The 10,578-nt window shown below is 38.4% G+C and overlaps 1 protein-coding gene and 1 long non-coding RNA gene across 8 annotated transcripts in view; one reads left to right on the top strand and one right to left on the bottom strand.

The window, feature by feature from the left end:
* Nucleotides 1–956, bottom strand: LOC309511634. The gene is made up of 2 exons (XR_014210741.1): nt 852–956; nt 1–586 (listed from the first exon to the last, which is right to left on the bottom strand). It is a non-coding gene; the product is annotated as an uncharacterized lncRNA (long non-coding RNA).
* Nucleotides 510–10,578, top strand: part of LOC309511633 (uncharacterized protein) — a 27,704-nt gene continuing 17,635 nt past the window's right edge. For 3 of the 7 annotated variants that reach the window (XM_082186858.1, XM_082186857.1, XM_082186859.1), the window contains exon 1: nt 511–1,372. In XM_082186858.1, the coding sequence (XP_082042984.1) occupies nt 1,186–1,372 (187 nt within the window). In that variant the 5' untranslated portion in view covers nt 511–1,185. Of the gene's footprint in view, nt 1,373–9,144; nt 10,565–10,578 lie in introns of those variants that run through there. The other 4 variants (XM_082186854.1, XM_082186856.1, XM_082186855.1 and 1 more) reach the window with 4 other exon arrangements.

Raw genomic sequence — 10,578 nt, 5'->3', positions numbered from 1 at the left:
TCACGTTCAGTTTCAGTTTATTTAGAAACTAGAAGAAGTTTAGCACATATGTAAAGAGTTACTAAGTTGTTAAAAAGAGGATTTTTTTGGCTCATATCGTATCTCGTCTAGGGTATCAAGTGAGCCATGGCCCCTCCAAGACAAAAGATGCCCCTGTTTAAAACTGGTTCCAAGAATTAATGTTTTGTGCAGTTCGCTGTAATTTCTGAGAACCAAATCTCTGAACACATGTATGTGAACAGGGTTTCTTCCTCTCATTTTCTCTCAGTCTGACATGCACGCACACACTCACTCTCGGCACAGAGTCTGTTCGTGTAAACCTTCTCCCCTTCCCCCCACGTCTCTCCCTTTCTGTCCCCCTCGTCCTCGCTCTCACTCTCACTTACACTCTGCAAGCACTATTTCAAGCCTCCATCAGAAGGAACGAAGGAGAGCGAGTCACAGAGGTCGGGGGGAGGGGCCGGCAGACAGGATTTGGAGTTCAAGTGCATGTGGAGAAAATGACCTGGAAGACAGTGAGACGGAGAGCGGAACGGGAAAGCACAGACTGGAATATCCTCTTCTTTTCCAGGCACAGATATTTGCCCTGGAACCAAGAAGGTGAGATAAAAAAATTAAAAAAAGAACACACAAGAACAAATGAAAGAAAGTCGAACGCCGGGAGACGAGAGCGGAGGACAAGAAAATGTATTCCGGCCCCCTCCCCTGAACTCTCGGCTATGGCTCACTCCTCCTTCTTCCCTCCCTCCCATGAACCCCTTAGCCTCGCTTTTCTATCTATCGTTCCCTCTCTGTCATTCTCTCCCCTCCCACCTCCTCATGCGGTCGCTCGCGTACACATGCGCCCTTACGATTTCTCTCTCTTTCTCTCTCTTCCTCTCTCCGGCGACTGCAGTGCTTCTCATCCTCGCAGCCTGGCAGCTTCATCCGTGTTCCTCCCTCCTGGACGGAGAAACACGCGCAGCCTTTCTAATGGTCCCCCCACCCCTCTGCGTGCCTCCCTAAAATACCAGGCCCCTTCAACAGCTCATTTTCCTACTTGTCTCGGTGCCTGGTCACCGTCCGCTCTCCTTTGCACTTCACTTACATTCAAATTTTTTTTTTATTCATGTTTTTTGTTGAATATTTTTCCTGCCCTATCCCACAAAAATCTCGCATTCATAGTGTGAAAGCAGTATGTACTGAATGAACAGTAGGAAATGGGCTGATGGGATGGGTAGTAGGAAAAAACGTGGTTTGGAAGGAAACACTGAGATGAGAGAAGTGACTGCCGCTGGGATAGCGGAGAGGAGGAAGGACCCGGAGCAACGAGAGAAAGAACCAAACGTGGGATCAACAAACCGCGGGAAAAGGAGGAGGAACGACCAGACTGGTACTCTCGTCTTTCTGTTTTAACCCTCTAGTTCTCTCTTTTTCATCAGTCACTATCCCATTCTGTCAATCTGTATCTTTCAACTTTATCTCTCTGTTCATTCTCTCCTACTATTTCTCGTTCACTTTTTGAAATCATGTTCAAAACCGCTATTTTTTTCTCTCCTTTTCTCTATTTTTGTTTCCTGCAATTTCATCTTGTTGAATAACCGTATAGTTTTCTATGGGTTGCCTTGTTTAATATTGTGCGGGGCTGATATTGGGGATGTGCAGCGTTCAGGCATCGGCGGAGCAAAGAATCAAAGCATGTGTGATGAGAACGGACTTATCGTTTCTTCATTCCTTCACTTTTCCTTGTCTAATGCTTGTGCTGCAAATATATTGTTAGTTTGCACGTTAGGTTTTGCCTGTAAGTGATTCTGCATGCATGCGTGTGTCGTGAGTGCGTGTATGTCACCATGCATGCTTGAACATGCAGGAGGGTAAACCGTGCTTGGAATTGTGGGGGTCGTTCTCTTTCCCTGTTTCTGTCTTGCGTGCCGTTCCCAGTATGCCCCTAACTTCCTCTGCCCATCATCCTTTCATCCGGGAACCCCCACAACTGTCCATCCATCCGGTCGACCGCTAGCTCAGGGGAATCAGAGACAATGGCCACAGATCTCGGGCCTGTATGTGTGCCATAGTTGTACAATTAGCTCTAGGCAAAAAGGCACGCTCAGTTTTTGAGTTCGGAAAAGTAGCAATCTTAACCGTTTTTGTTGCAAACGTTTGGGCGATATATCGTCGGAACCGCTAACGTAGAGCGACCGAGCTCGTGGACACGTGTGGTAAAGTGCACATCTCATCCAGGGGTTTGCTCGCTGCATCGAAGCATTAAATCAGATACATTGTTGTTGAAATGCACAAAAGCCAAATGCTCCAGCTCTGCCTGTGTGTGTCGTGATGTTCGTACCTCTGCTTCCTCTGAGAAATTTCTCCCTCCTTTCATTCTGGATGATATTTTTGTGGGTTATTGTGGTATCTCTCCACATTTTTGTACAGAGGGAGTGTCTGGTTTTGATCATTTTCTGCTGCTGTCCTTAATGCACCTGGATCTGGTAGGTGTAACGTTTGTTCGTGTGTGGGTGTGTGTCTGTTAGCATTTTGTGATGAGAATAAGTGTGTTTGTGGTTTTCGTAAGGTTGTGCTCCTCAAGCAAGTTTACATTTTTGCTTTGCATTTTAAATGGGGAAACTATACATAATAAAGGGATTTTTCATCCAAACATGACAATTCTGTCATCATTTACTCACCTACATGCTGTCTCAAAGCTGTATGACTTTTTTCTTCTGTGTAATACGAAAGAAGACATTTAGGAAAATCTGTTTTGATGACCATTGACTTCCATTGTATGGGCAATTACACAGACATTTCTCAAAAATATCTTCTTTTACATTGCAGTTTTAGAACAACATGAGGGTGAGTAAATCAGTTTTGTGTGAACTATCATTTTGATACATATAGTTGTTTTATGTTTTGTATGTATCTGTATTGTGTTTATGATCATTCTGTGTGCTTTGCAATTTTTATGGACAGACTTTGTTCAAAGGAACTATATATTTCTTAAATAAGTAGGGGTGTAACGGTACACAAAACTGACGGTTCGGTACGTACCTCGGTTTTGACTGCACGGTTCGGTACAGCAGAGTGAAGAAAACTAAACATAAAATTGTTTTTTTTTAATTTATTAAACAGTGGTTTACTGAACAAATTGTGTCTCTGTCTTTAAATGTATTCAGTTATAATTTAAAAGTTTATTAAAAGGATACTTTTTTTTTTTGAATCTCTGTTAAGGCTGTAAACTATATAGGGAGCCCTTACTTGCACATTACTATAATATTAAAGGTTAAAAACAGAGCCCAGACTATTAGCCTAAATTCAGTTGCTATTTAATTTTAGATATAATAATCAACACTCAAATAACAAATTGTATGCAAACATGTAAACTGCACATAAGGCAGTTTTTGCATTAACTTTAACATTTAATTATGTTTTTACTCCAATTCATTGTTGAAATATAATCATGAAGAGATGATCGTGTCTTCTGTTGAACACAAAAGAAGATATTTTGAACAATGTCAGTAACCAAACAGTAGATGGGCCCCATTGACTTCCATAGTATGGAAAAACAATGGCCCATCAACTGTTTGGTTACCGACATTCTTCAAAATATATATTTTTTTGTGTTCAACAGAGGATAGAAATTCATACAGGTTTGGAACAACTTGGGGGTGAGTAAATGATGACAGAATTTTCATTTTTGTGTGAACTATCCCTTTAATACATTTTAAATGCATAAGCAAAAACTGGATTTCAAAAGACTGACACCACATTGCAAATTTGGTATTTAATCAAAAATCTAATTAGTGATACTGACCATGTGAATTATTTTGCATGAAAGGTCTGATTTCTTTTGATTCTTGTTAGTTCATGTTAATTTTTCAATTCTTTAAACTTGTGATGGTGTTATTTTTGTTTGTATTGGTTTGACTTTTGAACCCTAAGGACATTTTAGAGTGGCTTAACAAGCAATAACAACTTAATATTAGTTCATTCTTCATGCTTTATGTTTCCCATTTTAACATGTTTATATTTTGCTTTTATATTATAGGGGTAACATGGATGAAAAAAATATATAAAGAGGATGTGGTCGAATATGTCTGCTCAGTGTTGCTGTTATGTATCTACTGTATATTTTGTCGCTTTCGTATTTATAACGTCTGATCTAACAAAGAGCTTGTTGTTGATATTTATTAATCTGCAGCAATATAAAATCCATTATCTTCAGATAATCATCCTGATAGTGGTTTTGCAGTCTGCTGTCTGTGATTGGTTGCTTGCCATGGCCTGTTGGTGGATGGCGTGCATCTGTGCCATGACCCTAGCCTGACCCTGTTAGCACTCAAGGGGACTGAAGGGAGAGAGAAGTCAGGGCGAGCAGAGTCGAGGGTGGGGGATGAATTTGATGACTCTTTGATATCAAAATTTGGATGAGGAAAGTGTCTAGTCTAGTGCTTGACAGACAGAGGCAGAGGGGGGAAAAACACAGCCGCTCCGCAACGACACGCTCCGTTTGATACTGAACCATCAATGGCCGTCAAGGGGACTTTCCGGAAAATAACGCCATTGATTTCAACATCAGAAGAGAGATGAAGTGAGAGAAAAGAGCAAAGGAGAGATGATGCCATGGTGTTAGGGTCTCTAGTGTTATGAAATATTACTCATACCGCCTGTCTGTTATGTAACGTTACATAACCCAGGCTTCCGTGGTAACTCTGTTATTGGAGCTCAACTTGTTATCAGGAGGATATTTGAAACTTATGGATTGGAGCTGAAGAAGTCCTTTGATGCATAATTTAAGAAGTGTGTGGAATCACAGTCATGTAACTATGCATTGTACCTTCTTTTGATTCAGCTCAACAGAAACGACTCAACATGCATTTTTCTCCATAAATAAGTTCCTTTGTTGCTAAAATAACAGCATGACCAACATGCAATTAAACAATCCAGTTGTGAATTTTATCGTTTAAGAATTTTCAATGGAATCAAGGAAATCTGATCTTTTGCACATGGTCACTTATATTAGATTATTAATAGATTACATAGAAATGGTGCAGAATGTTAAATATTGTTTATTCACTTTACTTTATAATGTTTCTTTGTTTAACGTTTCAAAAATCCTAATTCTTTTAGAACCACTAATTTTCAGTGTGGTCTCAGATTTTTGAATCACTCTAGTATATGAAATTTAAGCTTGTGTTTTGACAACTCAAAAATATTTTGCCAATATAATAGTTAGCTTTATTCTTCAGCTTTTTTTTATTTACATTTTGAATTTCCAATCTCTGTGTAGTAGACCATGTGGCCTTGTTTCAGGCTCATCACTCTTACAAAGTTGTCATCGTGGAATGTTTCCCATGGTTCTCTGTAACAAAACAGTGTGTAAATTAGCATCAGCCTTGTCCCAATATCAAGGTCAGAAACTTCATCAGTCTTACCCATGTTTGTTCATGTCAGAGCCCCATGGGTATTGCATATCAACTGTCTATAGAAACTTCAATGCTTGTTCAGCGACATTCATGTCTCATTCAAATCAGTTCAAAAGTCAATTCAGGGTGAACAGTGAATAGTAAGTTTTACAAATGCGTATACAGAACTTTTAAAGTAGCCTACTTTCAATAAATAGCAAAGAAAATGAAGAATGAGAGACTACTTTAATTTCAGTGAGAGTTGCGTAGGGGCTGTAGAGCCAGTGCAATCCTGTTAAGGATAAAATAAATATCAATACTTGAAAATTTGAATATTGTATATTTTAAAATATTGTCACAATGGGTTTGATATTTAGCACTTTTGATTATATTAAATAATTAAATATTAAACTATTTAAAACTCATTTTCAAAATGCATTGGTTGGATTTTTAATCGATTGGTTCATTCATTTAAGGCCATGTTCAGACTGCCAGCAAAATATATATATATATATTTTATCCAGATGGGTTTTTGGGTCTGGACAGCAAAAAAACTCATGAAATAGAATTTCAAACTGTCTTTTGCATTATTCTTAACGCGGCACATAACAATAATGTCAAAACTAGTGCCGAAAATATTCATACGGTTTTCAATTGGAATGTCCAAAGATTTCTGCGTTTTCCTGTGCGACGGAGGAGTTCTGCACCGCAACTCGACAGCTTATTTGGAGAGCAAGATGATGCACCTCCATTTTTCCTTCACTTTGAAGGCCTCGTCACATACGTGGGTATGCCTACGTCATTACTAAAGCAACCCATGCAGATAGTCTGGACACACATATCTTATTTGATCACTTGCAATTAAAAGTGCGGACAGTCACTGATCTTGACTTTCAAAAATCTGATCTTGCAGTCTGAACATAGCCCAAGAAAATGCATGAATTGTTACACCCCTATTATTTTTAGAATCCATAATTGAAATTGACATAATCTTGATATTGAGATTAAAAGAAATTGAGACATTAAATTAAATGTGTAGTTTAAATCTGTTGTGTAATATTTTCAACATATTGTATTTAAAAAAAAAAAGATCTCAATGTTCTGCGCAAGTATGTTTAAGTACTCTGTGGTGCTATCAAAACATTACTGGATATAGCAACATTAACTCAACCAATAGTATTAGTTTTGGCTGGGTCTGATGCTAGTGGCACAGAAATGACATACTTCAGCTTTACATTGATTTGATGTTCAGTGGTGTATATTAATATTGACAGTTTTATTAATACAAACAATTTTCAAGTATACCATTCCTTCTCTTATCCAGTCGCAACTTTCCTTATCTGGAATATTTTCCATGTCCAGATCAGGCTGTAGGACATTTCAACATTCCATTGTCTGTCAATCTCTCCCACTCCTTTTACTCCCTCCCTCCATTCTCTCCATCTCATGTATTTCTCATTCATAATGGATGAAATTCAACCACATACCACACTGTAATGGATTGCATACACCTCAGGAGATCCCCAATCACCGGATTGTACTGGATCTTTCCGTTAAGAGAGATGGATGAAACACGCGAAAGTGAAATATCTTGTGAGGAACTTTCACTTACTTTGGACCTCTTGACGATACTATTGCATGGGGAAAGCTTTACTTCTTAGAAAGAATGAATTGTGAACATTTCAATAACAAATGTTCTGATCTATTTCTCTAGCCGTCTTGACTTCACCACAACAGCACAATATGGCTTAAACAAAGCAGTGGAGCAAATGCAATCAGGCACATTTACAAAATACTTTAGGTGATAAATTGTAATTTGAAAATAATGATTGCTAGACCCATATCTAGTTGCATCTATAGGTTATCTATGGCAGCAATTGAATATTTAATAGCTCAGATCTTTCTTGAAAGACTTGTTGAATTACTCTACGAGGTTTCAGTCATCACATAGTTTTGAGAATTAAGTATTGGCACCAATTAGCATAGTTAGCCGATTTGTGAAAGGAAAAGCAATGGTTGGTAGAACTGAGAAATTAAATTAGACTCAGGCACATTGTTCTCACTTATTCAGAAAATCTGATTTGAGAGTTAATGATGTATTGTCTGGTTTTGGGAGATCTATATATTTAAAACTAACATAACATTCTTGAGAGGATGATGATGATGAGCAGTATTTAGGCTAACTCTGCTTCCAGGGACAAAACTTTAATGTTAGCTTCTCTGGAACTTAGTGAACAGAATACTGAAGAGGAGAATCTGCCATATACCTAAAACTTCCACATTTCCCAGAATCTTGGACTGATAAGTTGTTTGTTCCATGAAATTTCTCAGAAATAGATCCTTTAGGAAAATATGCAGTTTAAATTCCAAAAAGGGAGCATTGCCAGCAGAAGAGCCTGGTGTCAGTGTCAGAAATTGGTTGATAATTTGACATCTCAATTCTAGTGTAGCCACAGGAGACGTTTGGAGCTCAGTAGCAGTCCACCAGCGTGCAGGCGGATGAATTCCTCAAGAAAGATTAAAACAAAACCCTATGGGGAATGTCAGTTAAGGTCTGCTGTGCTTGTCCAAGCTTGAAAGGAACCCAAGGAGAACACAGGTGCATGAATATTATTTGAACTACAAAGCTTAAGTCTTATCCATTGGACAAAGAATCCAATAATTGTTACTGTTCTTTAAATTTGGATGGGATAGACTATATTGAGAGGAAAAGACTGTCAATTTTGTATTGGTTACTATCAGCAGATGATCATGCGGTTCAGTGCCAATGTGATTCATAATTAGACAGAGGTTGTAAAATTGCAGTTTGAGTTTGGGGAGAAATTTAGATGTTTTGAGAGCGTTGGCTCTTGTTTTAATACTGGCAAGGATCTCATAATTCATCTTTCAGTCGTGTTCATATCATCCTCCCCTGCATCTCAGAGCTGTGCCGGGAGACCGCAGCCGCACATAGCTCTTCATTCAGATGCACACACACTCAGTACAAACTCACAGTGGCGTATGATTCAGCCAGATGTCTCAATTAGCTGAATGATACGATTTCCAGTCAGTAGCATAAAACAATGCATTTGGAAAACATGGGCTGAAAATTAAAGAGGCAGTTTACCAGTTTAAAGTATCAGGTTCATTGTTCCCGCTAATTTGATCGGGAGGCATTTTTGAAAAACACTGAATATGCATCTTTACCAAAGGGAAAGCACATAGAAATGTATGATTGTTGTGTAATCCTATACCGCCACTTAAAACTAGAGCACTAAATCTGCATTAATGAAGGATCAACTTTGCAAATAGCAAATTGTCAAACACAATAACACAAATGTTGGTCGCATGCATGTAATGCTTATGTTTGTAATGATGGTTAACTTTAACTTTTTGTACTTAAATTGACACTATAGAGTGAACAATCTGTTTTACAACTTTTAGTTTATAGACTAAAATATGCTTGCAGTGGAAGTTTGGAGCTGGAATCAGCAAATATTTTATTAAATACCCTTAGCCTGATTTACATATTAGCTTACATTTGCTGCTTCACTCTCCAGTATAGCGGCTCACCGGCTTTTAATTGATTGCCAAGTTATATAATGTGCATGTTTTTGTCATAAACTCGTGTATAATATAATATAATAATACTTTTATTTTACATGATCATATAATATAATATGAAAATGTACAAAAAACAAATTCATTTCAAACAATTTATAGTATGTTTTCTGTTGCTATTGTTTCAATTAAGAGCAATTTCTGTCATCTTATACAGGCAATTTCTAATAAACATCTGCCAGAGAATTAAAAAAAAATACAAATGTTTACCTTAATGTTAGTGTGGTTTGTAATTGTTTATACTGATTATGAATAAAATAAATAGAATTAACTCAATTTAACATAATGCAATGGTGAAATCATGTCTTTCAGAGACAATACCAGATGAAAGTATGCAACTCATTCGGCTTCAAAGTTCATTAGTTGGTCATTGAAAAACCTTGACCCTTATTCTGAAAGCTGGGGCGACGTGTTGAAGTGGTTATGTGTGAATGGCTTTGGGATATTATTGTCTGAGTGTGAGTTGTCATGACATTGAGAATATCACTGTTAGAGGCAATGACATTTTACTGTGTAGGAAGAATCTGATGACTGGGCCTGATAGTGTGCATAATATACTGCACTTAATATCTAGTGGGGGGTAGCAGCGGTCTGTCTGAACATATGTTTCTTTGGAGAAGCAGTAATTATGGAAGTACAGTTGTGGTGTAAGGGTTAATAGCTGCAGCTTGCTGGAATGTGTCCACATGTTGTGTGTGCGTGTGTTGGAATGTTTCCAGGTTGATGCAGACATTTGCAGACATTACATTTGCCCCGCCAAAGTCGTACCTTTGACGAGACGCTCTCTTTTATTAGATGCCGTGGTTCCTTTTTCGTTTTTGACTTTCTTTTTGCCTCTATTGTCCTCATATGTCACTGTCTTCCTGCTCGATTCTCCCCTCCCCCCTTTTCCTCTCTCCTTCCCTCACCAGCCTCCTGCGTTACCCCATGTGTTCTCTCTCTCTCTGTCTCTCTCTCTCCCTCTCTATTTATTTCGCACATGAATTTCAAACCCTGAGGTGCTGGGGGGTTGGGTGTGAGGGATAGCGAGACAAGAAGAGAGACTGTATGTGTGTGAACGAGTTGAAGTGTGTGTGTGTCAGCGGTATGCATGCATAGATACTTCAGTATGTTCATCTACATGCAAACGTGTGTGTGTGTGTGTCATGAGAGACAAAGAAACAGAGACAGTGTCTGTTATCGGTGCATTAGAGTGCCTGGTACTGTTGGTCGTGTCCGATTTGTAGCTCTCATTCTCAAAGGGCTACAGTAATTGGGCAGCACATCTGTCTCTTATGATTTGATTGGTCAGTTTCGTGTTACAGTGCGAAGGGGATCTGGCGTTCAGTCGTGGTCATTTCATTAGCACTTTTTTTGTTACTGTAATACGCAGTTGTAATTTGTTAAAGGGATTGTTTAGGCAAAAATGAAAATTCTTACTCGCACTAATATCGTTCCAAACTTGTATGAGTTTCTGTATTCTGTGGAACACAAAAGATGATATTTTAAAGAACATTGGGTTCCAAAACGATAACAAAAAATTCTAAATATGTTCTTTTGTGTTTTGCAGAAGAAAGTAAGTCATACACGTTTGGAAGAACATGAGGGTAAGTAAATGATG

This window comes from Leuciscus leuciscus (assembly GCF_965113295.1).
Source record: "Leuciscus leuciscus genome assembly, chromosome: 12".
Lineage (NCBI taxonomy): Eukaryota > Metazoa > Chordata > Actinopteri > Cypriniformes > Leuciscidae > Leuciscus > Leuciscus leuciscus.
This window is presented reverse-complemented; position numbering and strand designations above follow the sequence as displayed.